We start from the raw sequence: 13,807 nt of genomic DNA, 5'->3' as shown, positions 1-13,807 counted from the left end.
CTGCTGCAGGCTGCTCACAACACATTGAAATGTGGCTCTGTCATTGGAAAAAACTTTGGGTGAGGTAGGTAGTGGGAGGAAAAAAATAGCTGCTAGCATCTCACCAAATAGGCTCATAAACCATTGTACACGCTTTTGTGTTTTCAGCTGACCCCACCAAGGAGACAACTTAATTCATGTGTTGCAATCATCTGTGCAGTTCACCCATTTTTTTTTTTTAATGTCTGCAGAAATCCCATTTCATTTGCCCTAAGTTGGTAATAATTGATCACTAAGTGATAATACAGGTAAAATGTACAACATATTTGTACCACTGTAAAAAAAAACTACATTTTTGTCTTTGTGCTTCACCTAGTTGTCATAACTGGAACTACAACAGTGTGGATTTGTAGACACGGCTTCTCTGACAGTGAGCCGGGACAACCCAGCAGCCTGCAGAGAAGGGAAGCCTTGTACTACCGCTATGTACTACCGCTAGCCGCTTCAGAGTGAGGCAAGGATGTCCAACAACAGATATAAGATGGGTTGTTGCGCTAGCCTGTGACTCGTGTGTTCTATCCATCATCATTATCATTCATTAGTGGCGAGTACCTATACCAGGCGACAGTGAATCAGGAAGTAGAGCAGGTTGTCCAATCCCCGCTTTCTCTATCCTGGTGCAGCCAACACTGGTCAATGACTACAGTAAAGTCTCGTTATATCGATATCGGTTATAACGAATTACTACTTATTACGATACTATTTTCATTTCCCGGCAAATTTCTAGTCTTTTATGATATAATTAGTTCCGTTAGTACGATACCCGGTTATTATGATAATCCGGTTACTACGATGCCCTTTTCATCTCCCGCCAGCCAATTTGGTCTGCTTATATCGATACAAAAGCAGCTTAAATCAATCTTTGCTTAAGGATTTCAATACCAAAAAAGAACACGGCGAACGGCTGCTTCCAGTCAACTTTATTTTTCACACTTCCACCACCAGAGCGCAGCACACACACCGATTCCCGTACTTACTGGTTCACAGGTCATGCTCAACCCGCCCCACATAGCTGGCCAAACACATGCCTGTATAGAATCTATACACACGAGAGAAACCACGAACGCAGTTGGTTCTTCTGTTGCAGGCATGTGTTTGGCCAGCTATGTGGGGCGGGTTGAGCATGACCTGTGAACCAGGAAGTGCGGGAATCGGTGTGTGTGCTGTGCTCTGGTGGTTGAAGTGTAAAAAATAAAAATTGTTCTATACTATAGAACAATGTCGAGTGCATTATTGCCCACTTTTAATGCAGTTCGGCACAGGATCGGATATATGGATAGTCCGGTTATATCGGTATTTTTTCCGACTCCCGAGAATATCGATATAACGAGACTTTACTGTATTTGGTGTTTAGTGTGGAAACCCCCTCCCACTGTCATTCACGCTGCTCAGATGTGACAAAACATGTCAGCCCTGTGGAACTTACCTGCTAATACATGCCATGAAAGCTTTAAGTTACTATAGGCCTTGGGAACTATGTGTCATAAACCAAACTTTGTCAAAGAATGCTGGATAATCCTTGGGACACCACAGCGGCAATCAATAATCAAATAATCAAATGAGCATAATAGTAGAATTATTGTGTTATTTGTGTTATTGTAGCTGTAAAAGTACTGACAAAATTAGAAAGTGGGATTCTGCAATATTTCGGAAGTCCTCGGGAGCACTTGGGAGTGTGACCAATCACAGCGGAGTAGGCGTGCCGGGAGGCAGGCTGTGGGTGAAATAAATTTAAACAGGCTGTTTTGGAAAGCCAAGAAAATACAGCTGGAATAGGTGCAGATTCTGGAAGGTCTAGAAATCTTTCTGTGCGGGTTATTGCGTGTAGCTGCTCTATAGGGAGTCCACAACCCGTTGCAAAGGGCCGAAAATGAGCATAATTAAGGTCACCTTTAAGACATAATTCACCAGGAATTATTTGTCTTACTGTACTGTAAAAGTATTGTAAAATTGACTGTATGTAAATACAATTAAACAGTTTTTTCATTTTTTTAATGTCTGACCTTGGTTACTTCCCAGACATAAAACAACAAACATGGCGAATCAGACAAACGAATAATTAAAAACAGCCTTATATCCCTTTTCTGCAGAACTTTGTAGTCGAATATACACCAGCTTACACCACCAACTCAGCTTTCCTTATGATAGTCCTTATGATTACTTAATGAGCTGCACATCACTAGAAAGCGCGGTCCCTCGCTTCAAAAAACAGAATAGAGTAGTCTCGTTATATCGATATTCTCGGGAGTCGGAAAAAATACCGATGTAACCGGACTATCCATATATCCGATCCTGCGCCGAACTGCATTAAAAGTGGGCGGATCTTTGATATGGCATGTAATTTTCTCCTTGAGTTCATGGATTGCGTATCTAGCATGCTTTTGTACTACAATACATTTTGTACTACAGTAAATAAAAATAAACTTACGCTGTAGTGATTACCGGTTACCGGGACATAATTCACCCCGGAACTATTGATAGGGAAGGTGTTGCCACCCGGAGGGGTAGGCGCGAGGGACGGGTGTTTTCCGCTGTGTGTGCTGCACTCTGGTGGTGGAAGTGTGAAAAATAAAGTTGACTGGAAGCAGCCGTTCGCCGTCTTCTTTTTTGGTATTGAAATCCTTAAGCAAAGATTGATTTAAGCTGCTTTTGTATCGATATAAGCAGACCAAATTGGCTGGCGGGAGATGAAAAGGGCATCCTAGTAACCGGATTATCATAATAACCGTGTATCGTACTAACGGAGCTAATTATATCATAAAAGACTAGAAATTTGCCGGGAAATGAAAATAGTATCGTAATAAGTAGTAATTCGTTTTAACCGATATCGATATAACAAGACTTTACTGTAATTCTGATAGTAATTTAAAAATAGTTTTGCAAATCCTACTGCCGCAAACATCTTCAATGTTAAATGTTTTTTAAATAATCATTTTGAAATGTTGTAGTTTGCACACACCTGTTCTGAACTATTATTCTTCTCAATCAGTTGAGCTCACCAACAACACAGGGTTTGTGTTTCATTTATCAACCCATAAATGAAAACTTTTGGATAAATAAATAAAATATATATATATTATATATATATATGTATATATATATATATAAATGATACTGATGTTCGTGTTCGTACAGTATAGTACGTGTGTTACCGTGCAGTCTGTGGTGTTGGTAATCTTCAAGCAGAAGTCCGACACAAACTCCAACTCTGACAGGGACACTCTGTTGCAGTCAATTGTCTGTAGAGTGTAAAAATGAAATATTAAAACAGTGACTGTATTAATATACAGCATTCTCATACAAAAACATCTGGTGGTGATAATCTTTTCTTTGCTTAATGTTATTTTTCATATTGTACAGGGCTCTACATTAAAAACAAAAATGACTTGCCCATGGGGAATCCTTAAGGTGAAAACTACTTGCCCGAACTTGCCCCATGTAAAATGAAAAGATCGCCATAATGATATCATATATCAATATATGTTGATAATTCATCAGATAATAGTACTGACGCATTGTATTTGGAGGAATGTCTGAAAAATTGTGATGTATGTTAACATGGCATGCCATACTACCTTACACATGGTAGTCGTAGTAAGCAGTGATATTTATAAGTTGTGCACCACAATGAAACATTATTGAATAGACACATTTGTGTACTAGTAAAGTGTTTTTAATCCAGAAAAAAATGCTCAATGGTCAAACAATAATTTGTGAAGCAAAGGTGAGAAAAATCCACAGAGAAATGGAAGCGCTAGATTTTGTAGCTTGTGCAAAATCAGCACTTGGTATTGGATCTAATTGGTGGTGTTTCATTGTGACCACTTCAAATTGTCACAGCAATGTGATTCACTCACCTGTGCCATCATTTGATTTGCTGCCGCTAATAAAATACTTGTTTAGGAGGCACTGGTTCATCACTTTTTGCTGTTTTCCTTCACAAGTTGTTGAAGAATTAGACCATGTTGGCAGGGACGCCATGATAGATGTTTTCCTAGTCAAACAATCACTGATTGGTTGATCGCGAACAAGAACGGGTGTGGGTAAAACACGGACTGTAACTAAATAAACGATTCTGATTGGTCCATTTCAAGATTTGCAAGGATTGGTTTGCAAATTACCACCGGAATTACGCAGTCCGTGTTTTACCAACACCCAACAAGAACCGCTTAAAAAAAAACTCTTGGCAGTATGGCATGCCAAAGTGCACTTGCACGACGGGAATATCACTGATTAGATTTACTTGCCCGAATTTTGTTTTAACTTGCCCCGGGCCATCGGTACATCGTTATTGTCAAGCCCTGCATTGTAGGAATATATCAATTCACACAATGTTGCAGCAAAATTTGTTGAAAGTGTAATTACCTGTGTTTCTGGCCATTTATTGTACAATAACAATACAATCACTACAGCAGTAGCAAAAATCTTGAAATGAGGCAACATTGCTGGTTTAGGATGCAATGGGCCCCAGTTTGCTCCTGGATAGTGCAATAGTCAATGGCCACTGGCTATAATGAAATAATTACTATCAGACCGACAATGATCATGAGCTAATATAAACTCAGGACATGGAACATATTGCACACAACTACATCTGTGCAGTTTGCAATGATATATCTTTGCTCAATTTGCTCACATTGTTCTGACAAAGAAAAAAAAAACATCACATTTGCAGGAATGTATAATTCCATGAGCTGGCTCTCAATTTTACGGCGTAGCAGTCAGCCTTAATAGAATGTTATTAGATTGCATCAATGAGAGCCAATGGATGAGAGTCCGTGTAATTTGTGGAGAGGGGCTGTCTATTTGTCACTGGAGGGGAGAAACTATTGATTAGAGGATTCAAATTCCATTATATCAACTTCAACCCTCATTCATCACATCCACACATGGGTGGAGGACATGCTGCTTAGCAAACAGGCCAACTGGAGCTGAAACGCACAATAGTAGGAGAAATGACAAAATAGTGCACCGCAACACTAAAAGACATTAGAGAAGGTAACTACGTACGTTGAGATGTGGAACTTGTTTGACTTTCTTTTAATGTCAGTGCTTTCCCATCAGCTTGGTGAAATGTGCTGTACTCACAGCGGGCTCAAAGTAATGAAAAATCTTTAGGAGAAAGTGAAAGGAAAACTGTACTTTTTTGGATTTTTGCCCATAATCCACATGCCTTATGTGACACGAACAAATGTCTTTCCATTTCTGTGCTTTCTAAAGAGTGAAAAACATCTAGCATGAGGCTACTAAAATTGCATGTTATGGGACACACCTATTCTACTCTCTTAATATCGACATATTTTGCCTTTTTTTTGCGAGAGCTATAGATCAGTCTTATACATCTTGTAGGCAATGTCGGAAAGATACAGCCATCCCATACCAGACTGGATAGCATAAGGGACTGTTTCGTTATGTTATAGTTTTAGTGTGTTTTAGCAATAGTGCAAAATTGGAAACTTGTACTTTTTTATGCAGTTTGGGTCTTTTGGAGTCTATTTCAAATAAGCTCATTATGTTCATTTAAAACAATATATACAGTAAAGTCTCGTTATATCGATATTCTCGGGAGTCGGAAAAAATACCGATATAACCGGACTATCCATATATCCGATCCTGCGCCGAACTGCATTAAAAGTGGGCGGATCTTTGATATGGCATGTACTTTTCTCCTTGAGTTCATGGATTGCGTATCTAGCATGCTTTTGTACTACAATACATTTTGTACTACAGTAAATAAAAATAAACTTACGCTGTAGTGATTACCGGTTACCGGGACATAATTCACCCCGGAACTATCGATAGGGAAGGTGTTGCCACCCGGAGGGGTAGGCGTGAGGGACGGGTGTTTTCAGCTGTGTGTGCTGCACTCTGGTGGTGGAAGTGTGAAAAATAAAGTTGACTGGAAGCAGCCGTTCGCCGTCTTCTTTTTTGGTATTGAAATCCTTAAGCAAAGATTGATTTAAGCTGCTTTTGTATCGATATAAGCAGACCAAATTGGCTGGCGGGAGATGAAAAGGGCATCCTAGTAACCGGATTATCATAATAACCGTGTATCGTACTAACAGAGCTAATTATATCATAAAAGACTAGAAATTTGCCGGGAAATGAAAATAGTATCGTAATAAGTAGTAATTCGTTTTAACCGATATCGATATAACGAGACTTTACTGTAATTCAGATAATTAGTTTAAAGATTCATCAGCAAAATTGTTGAATCCCAAATGTGGATCATAGTTTCCATCAATTGGCTTGGGAATATCTTGCATCCCTTTTTAAAATCATTGTTGTCAAATGAAATTATATCTATAAACCCATGATTTCTTTTTTGATGACTGCTGTTTACCTGTATGACTGTAGGCTCAGAGATGAGCGTGTCTGCATTCACCACTTCTACCACAGCCTCTGGCACCACAGCCTTCTTCATGCATGCCATGTTGAATCCATACACATCATCCCAGAATGCAATGCGTTCCTGGTGCTTCTGTTTATCTCCAATTGCTGCCATGCTGATGTTACAAAGGTCTGGGAAGACTGGTGAAACAAGGGAATTGAAAGGACAGCAAACTTTGATTTTTTGGGGGTAATTTACACACAGTCAAGATTCTACAGACTCCAAAATAATCACCATCTGGACAAATGTTTGATAAATGACTATTTGGTCATAATGCAAAGAAGTGTGCTTGAAGGAATCAATGCGAGGATTTGAAACCTTAGAACACTGTAGAAACTGCTAAGCTTGAAGGCTCTAGATCGGTTTGGATTAAAAAAAATGGTTTACCAGGACAGGTTCCACCTTAGGGATGTCAAAGTTAACATGTTAATAACAAGAGGAAATTCCCTTAATGACACTAACTTTTTTTTTTTACGTGGGATTAATATGCACAAGTTACTGTATGCTGCCCTTGGTGGAAAAGGTTTTGCCATCCTTGCTCTGAGGCAGTGGTTCTCCATTATTCCCTGTAGTGGCCACACTGTGGGAAATTAATGTTGTTGCACCCCCCGATTTGAAAGAGACGATGCGCCCCAGTGCATCCGTGAGATTTTTCTTGTATAGTTAAGCTCTGGTGCAGCTCGTGACCCCTAGGAATGGACTATCTGACAACCAAGAATAGTTTGGTCGACTACTGGAGAGACAGTACGAAAAGACGGCAGCTGGGACAGCATGGCTTATCTTTCCGGAGATAAAGTCCCCCAAAAAGCTACAGAATGCCATACAGAGGAGTTCCCAAAAGAGGGTGAAGGTCAGATCTCCATTCGGATGGACCAAAGGTTGACAACCCAAACAATCATTGCGGCCTGGATATTCATCAGACCAGAATGAAATGCTTGGAGCGAGAGAGTGAGGTGCCACGCACAGGTCCTGTACCTGGTGAGAAATAGGAGGAGCCAGACTATGAGGCAACCCACAGAGCTCAGTCCTTCCAAGTACCAAAACCCGGCAGAGTAATTCCAAAGCAGTGGATTAAGGGGCCCTAAGTGGCTACAGTTTGACGAGGATATGTCCAACATCATCCAAGCCACAGCCAAAGGAGACTACCATCATCTTCAGCTATGCCCCAGCTTCGCACCCTCAGGAAACAGACAGCTACTGATGAGGACAAGCAACCACTAGCGAAGCTGCAAATCTTCCTGTGGAAGAATCTGATGATCCCCCGCAGATCAGAGTGGCACCATAAATGAGGAAGAGAGAGAACCAGGAATCGAGCAGCCTTCATCACCAATCCCTTTGGCAGTGGTCGTCTTGAGTACTCAACAAAGGAAGTGAATCACTTCTTCCAAGATTCAGTGAGCGATCCCTGAAGAGAGCAAAAACTGGAATCCAACAAAGTCCTCATCAGCCCTGTGCCCCAAAAACAGAGTTTAACTTGAGGGAGCCTAGCCCGAGGGAGGTGGAGGAGATCATAAAGGCAGTGCGCAGTTATACAGCTCATCAGAGAGGCCCACAAAAACTAGTTGTCTTGTGGTTGGACTTGGCCAGCACCTATGGGTCCGTACTGCACAATCTGGTCGAGTTTGATCTGCATCTCCATCAAGTTCCCATTAAGGTCTAGGACCTGATTCTACTATGATAATTTCAGAGGGTCACTTCTGGGTCAGAAACATCAGACTTGCACCACATTGACAAAGGAACAGGCTGTACCATTTCTGTTGTTCTTTTCTTTCTTGCCATGAAAACGGGCCCCTGTCCAGGACCTTCCCATTACAACATTATCAGTCCCAGGGTGCAGATGGATCTTCCAAAGACTTGAGAGACTCCTCACCTGGGAAAGGATGAGTGTTAAGCCCACCAAGTAAAGCTCCATGGTGCTGAAGAAGGAGAGAGCGATTGACAAGTTGCAGTTTTCCATCTCAGGAATTGTCAACTCAACTATCACGTGGTGCAAGCTGTCTATGATGGCCTGTTTGGGGGAGGGGTGAAAAACCGTCCTGTCTTCTTTGCTCAGGAAGAGGCTTATTAAAACATCTCCGCATTTGCTGCCCAAAGGCTCTGGCTGATGGTCGCTATCGTTGGTGCCATGACCAAGTGCTTAGGGCAGTGGCGGAGAGCCTAGCCTCAGCCATCAACATCCAAAGAAGGCAGTCCCTTTCATTAAAGCTGGCGAGAAACCCCGGGTGGGGCCACAGTTAACAACAGTCCTCCTCAACATGGCCTCTCTCTAGCAGCAGCAGGTCGACCTCGGAAAACAGCTGAGGTTCCCACAGACAAATTCATTGTTTCCTAGTCATTTGATCATTCTGGAACTTACTGTGCTCTGGGAAGAGCGCATTGAGGAAGCCAATGAGAGGAAACGCACCATGTACCAGGAAGTGGTGGAAGAGCGTAGGGAGAGTGGCTGGAGGTCATTCTATGAGCCTAAAAAGTCGGCTGTAGGGGTTTTGCAGGTCGTTCACTTTGCAATTGTCCTTAGTCGTTTGGGCATCGTAGGGGTGGCCAAGAAGAAGGCCATCCAATCCACGAGCGAAGTCACAGAGAAGGCCACAAGGTGGCTTTGGATTAAGAGGGCTGATCTGTGGACTGCTACTGGGACCCCGGTGGGGTCGCCTGGGTGGCGGTGTATGATGTTTGCGAGACCCAAAACACCTAATGACTCCAGGATATATCGCTGGATGCGTCCATGAGATGTTTCTTGTATAGTGGGAAACTAATATCTATTAATTTATCGGTACTGTACAGACTGACCTCGAAACTGAAAGCAGCGGAATGCAACAAAATGGAAAGCATTAACTCATGCACGTGTATTTAAAAGTTTGACTAATATTGAAAGCCCTCCCTGCACCCCGACCCCGACTTTTTGCCTATATTTGAGCTACCCAAAGCATTCAATACATATTAGAGCATTTCTCAAGGTCTTGTGGGCGTGTTGTTTTCCATCAATTTGCTGAAGCAATAGTAATGACTGAATCTATCACCTAATAAAACGTGTCCTGGTTTTTGTCCTACTTCCAAACTTCATACTGTAAACGTAAAATATTGGCATCACACATCACAATGTCTATTTATAAAGAAACAGTTACGCCTTTAAAATGTAAAAAATAAGACTTTTAATGTCTTCTCACATTTGAATATCAAGATACATTGGAATGATACTGTTGGATGATGAGGGCTTAGATGCTGGCCACCCTGCTGTGAACCACCATTAGCTAAGAGAGGGGCCTAGGGCCAAAATTCTTGCACAAAAAAGGTTTTACTATGGGATTATAAAATACATTTATACTGGATAAATCTAAATGAAAACAGCTATGCTTGTGGGGATATGTTGATTTGAGCCAACATCAATCAGTATTATCATTCATAACAATGCATAAGATGATTTAAAACCCAGTGTAGCATTAAAGCCAAATAACAAGCACACATCCTACAAGAGGCAAAAGGGAGCTACAGTATTATTACAGCATTTCACAGCTACAATGAATTCCTGCAAAGTCACGATTCAGTAATGTCATCCCCCCAAGTTTACATATTTTTGGTCTAAAAAAAGATTTTCACATGTTTCATTTTATTTATTTTCATTTAAAGATTTTTATTTTTTGCAGAAAACCCATTTCATTCACATTGTGACGTCATGCGCCATCTGTGTGGCTACGGAAGCTTTGTTACAAACTGGCCTCAAAACCTACAGTATGGTGAATACAAGTTAAAAGACGATCGTAAGTCATTACTGGAATTACAACAGCCAAGCAATGTGGATTTTGTAGATGCGACTTGTAGAAAACGCCTTCTCAGACAACGAGCTATTAGTCTCCAACTAGTAGCTACCAATAGCTCCTAACCACTTCTCAAGTAGCTCTCCAAAAGGTTTATTCATTTATTATCAACTCCTACACTGACAAAATTCTAATGTGGTATTCGGCAATAGTATCGGAAGTCCTCTGGAGCGCTTGGAAGTGTGACCAATTACAGTGGAGTCGGCGTGCCCCGAGGCAGGCCATGGGTGGAATAAATTAAAACAGACTGTTGTGGAAAGCCAACAAAACAGCTGAAATACTAGGTGCAGATTCTGGAACTCTTTCTGTGCGGTTTATGATATGTAGCTGCACTATAGGAGTCCACAACTAAATACAAAAAGCCAAAAATGAGCATAATTGGTCCTTTGAGAATATTTGATTTATTTCAAAACATTGGTTAGTTGTACACTATACTCTGGGCTCTCGAACAAAATTTATATCAATTGGAAACTTTTTTTAAATACTTGTTTGTTAGAGGTTCCACTGCATTTTTGACAAAATGCCTGTGTAAAGTATCCTCTGGTGATTGGAGTATTATTATGCAGTATAAATAGTTTAGATTCCTACATGAGTGTTTTTATTCTTGCAAGCCATCAAATGTATTTTCTGTGGCCCTCCAAAGGGGGTTATAAAGCGCTTTATAGGCGGAAAAAATGAAATTAAAAAAAAAAAAAATAAAGCAACAACCTTGGCTGCGGGCTTTAATCTACAAAAGACTAAAGCTTTCATCATTTTAAAAATATATCTCTTTCCATGGGCATGTTCTATTTATTTTGCAAGACATATGGGTTGGCGCTCAGTCTCACACAACCTTCAATAGATCGGTACATAAATTGTGAGAATGGATGGTGACAGCTCAGTGATGGGCATCTCATGGCCTCATTATTAGCCAATGCCTGCTGGTGACCATGCACGTGTCACCTACCTAATGATGGTGTTTGCACACTCCCATACAAAGTAACATCACCGCATTTTACTTATTACTGAAGCCAGAGAGTATTCATGCATGCCAGGTGGAAGGGGTTGCTGATTTGGCACAATTTGGACACGCTTGGTTATGAGAAATGGAGACAAAAAGTTGAACGCTCGAAAGAGGGGTTACTACAGTGTGAATGGAGAGGGAGGGAAGACGAATAGAAAGGGGGCACACGGGTGTCCCCAGATTCATGGCTTTGACATCTGCGTCCTTCTCGACTCGCTGCTCTCAACCCGTTTGTCATGAACCCCCCCAACCTAACACACACACTCTCTCGATCCCCCTCATTGGTCGGCTGTGAAAGAGTAGATTGTGTGGGAGGGATTGTGGGGCAAAACCAGATCCTTTTTCCCAGGACACTGTGCTGTGCAAGGCATGCGGTATAAAATCCTCACGTTTAAGGTTGAAGGGAAAATCACCTCTATGGGGGAAATGGGGAATGTGCTGCAACCAGTTTCTAATATAGCTTACAAAAGCAGTAACAGTGTTGGGAGGGATCTTGCATTAAACTTAAAGATATATATTTACTGTGCAATAGTAAATGTAAACATAATAGTAAACACATCATTGACCCTCATTTACAAATATGTGATAATATAGGTAAAATGTGCAGCAACATTCACGGTTCGGTTTTATTTGCCATTCATATTCGGTTTTAAGTTTGTGTTACGGTTCAATAGTTATTTACATGGCGTGCACATATTCCGGTTATTTGATTGCATGTAAACATAGCCATTGACCATTGATGTTGAACAAGAGTGCACGGCTCACAATCTTCGATGTTGAGGTCAGGTCCAGTCAAGTTCTTCAACCCAACCATGTCTTGCCTACCTACCTACAGGGATGGCTGGAAGCAGAATGTCAGGGTTAAAGGCTCTTGACAAGGCATATGGCCATCCTCTGACCTGCCATCTACTGCACTACTCAGTTCATAAATCTTTATATGTACTGTCATGCTGGCTTTCTAAATGGGAACGCTACTTGCACGCCTGCAAGTGTGTGAGACGTCCGCCTCCTCATGTCTCAAGACGTCACCAAAAGAAATGTGGTGGAACAGTTTCCAAGTTGTGGCACATTTGAAAGGAAGACCCAGGAGATACAGGATACACACCAACACAAATGTTCTTCATGATCACCCTAAAACAAGGGTGATCTTGTTCAATGACATTGCAGCATCAAAAGCAGTTCCGTCATAATGTGTTATCTGGTGGTCCGATTTCTCTTCAGCAGATATTAACCCTTGTTTAATGCCCAAAATACTATGATAAAATGTTAGCACATAATTCAAGCACAAACACGTTCATTTTGTGTTCCTGTTCATTGGTTTCACATGTCATTAGATCAGCCTTGAGTGGAATTCCCACAGAATTCCCAGAGGATTAAAATGGTCCCCCTTCAGCTGTTTGATGAAACTCCATTTAGATTCCCCCTGATTAGTGCATTATTGTGTACAAGCTATGCACGGGTGCATTTTCATACTGACTTAGTGTGGCTTAGAATGTTGAGTCGCCTTTGTTTTCCGAGCTGCTATACAGTAGTGCCTTGGTTAACGTTAATCCTTTCCAAAAGGTCATACTCTAAACAGACTCTAACCAAAGCACATTTTCCCATAGAAAACAATGTAAAGCCAATGAAGCCATTCGAGATGCTAACACAACACACATTTTATAAACAATTACAGTTGCATATACGTACAGTAAAGTCTTGTTATATCGATATCAGTTATATCGAAGTACTGCTTATTACGATACTATTTTCATTTCCCGGCAAATTTCTAGTCTTTTATGATATAATTAGTTCTGTTAGTACGATACCCGGTTATTATGATAATCCGGTTACTACGATGCCCTTTTCATCTCCCGCCAGCCAATTTGGTTCGGATTTCGGATAATTTCGGATATATCGACAGTCCGGTTATATCGATATTTTTTCCGACTCCCGACAATATCGATACCGATTTCATTCCATCACCCTCAACCGATGGCCGATTTTGCTTGGGCCGACCATGATAATAAATATTACAGGTCTCATGTTTAAACAAATATTTATTGAAATGTAAACACTGAACACAGTAGGATTCAGCTTTCTTAAACACACATTTAAACGGCATTATCAACTTTAAAAGGAATAAATATTCAACCATGTGCAAAACATTTTTGTCGTAGTTTAAATTTATCTAGCATCAATGTGATGACTGCTCCTCCGCAGCGTGACGCGCTGTGTGCGTGTGCGTGCTCGGAGAGAGCGCACACACATAACACGACACGCATTTAAAGTTGCATAGTTGTTCATTCTTGTTCTGCTCAACTAGTGAGAGTGCTTTTATTCGTCTGTTGTGTTGGCATGTGATGTTTTTGGGCTTTCTTGTTGTCACACCGTGACTTAAACTGTTATGCCTAGCAATCACCCAGTGAAATGTGATGGGCTTAGTAAACTGTTAAAAGCAAGCTAACTCTATTACTTGTGAAAACGCGCTCTTGATGTGATTCATCGTGTGAATCACATCTACGTGTGTTGCGTGGTCCTCTGCCGCCGGGGCAGATGCCTGACTGTAAATCATGCGGT

General features: G+C 41.1%; 1 protein-coding gene and 1 long non-coding RNA gene across 4 annotated transcripts in view; one reads left to right on the top strand and one right to left on the bottom strand.

The window, feature by feature from the left end:
- LOC144901589 (uncharacterized) overlaps positions 1-13,807 on the top strand; it is a 229,652-nt gene that overhangs the window by 10,547 nt on the left and 205,298 nt on the right. The gene's annotated exons all lie outside the window — the stretch shown is intronic.
- The window catches only part of prmt3 (protein arginine methyltransferase 3), a 70,828-nt gene that overhangs the window by 21,909 nt on the left and 35,112 nt on the right, over positions 1-13,807 (bottom strand). For all 3 annotated transcript variants that reach the window (XM_058088916.2, XM_058088919.2, XM_058088918.2), the window contains exons 12-13: positions 6,383-6,570; positions 3,192-3,278 (exon numbers count right to left, since the gene is read on the bottom strand). In XM_058088916.2, coding sequence (XP_057944899.2) covers positions 3,192-3,278; positions 6,383-6,570 — 275 coding nt within the window. The remainder of the gene's footprint in view (positions 1-3,191; positions 3,279-6,382; positions 6,571-13,807) is intronic.

The sequence above is a fragment of the Doryrhamphus excisus genome, linkage group LG13 (genome assembly GCF_037039965.1).
Source record: "Doryrhamphus excisus strain RoL-2023G ecotype Guam linkage group LG13, RoL_Dexc_Guam_v1.1, whole genome shotgun sequence".
NCBI classification, from domain to species: domain Eukaryota; kingdom Metazoa; phylum Chordata; class Actinopteri; order Syngnathiformes; family Syngnathidae; genus Doryrhamphus; species Doryrhamphus excisus.
This window is presented reverse-complemented; position numbering and strand designations above follow the sequence as displayed.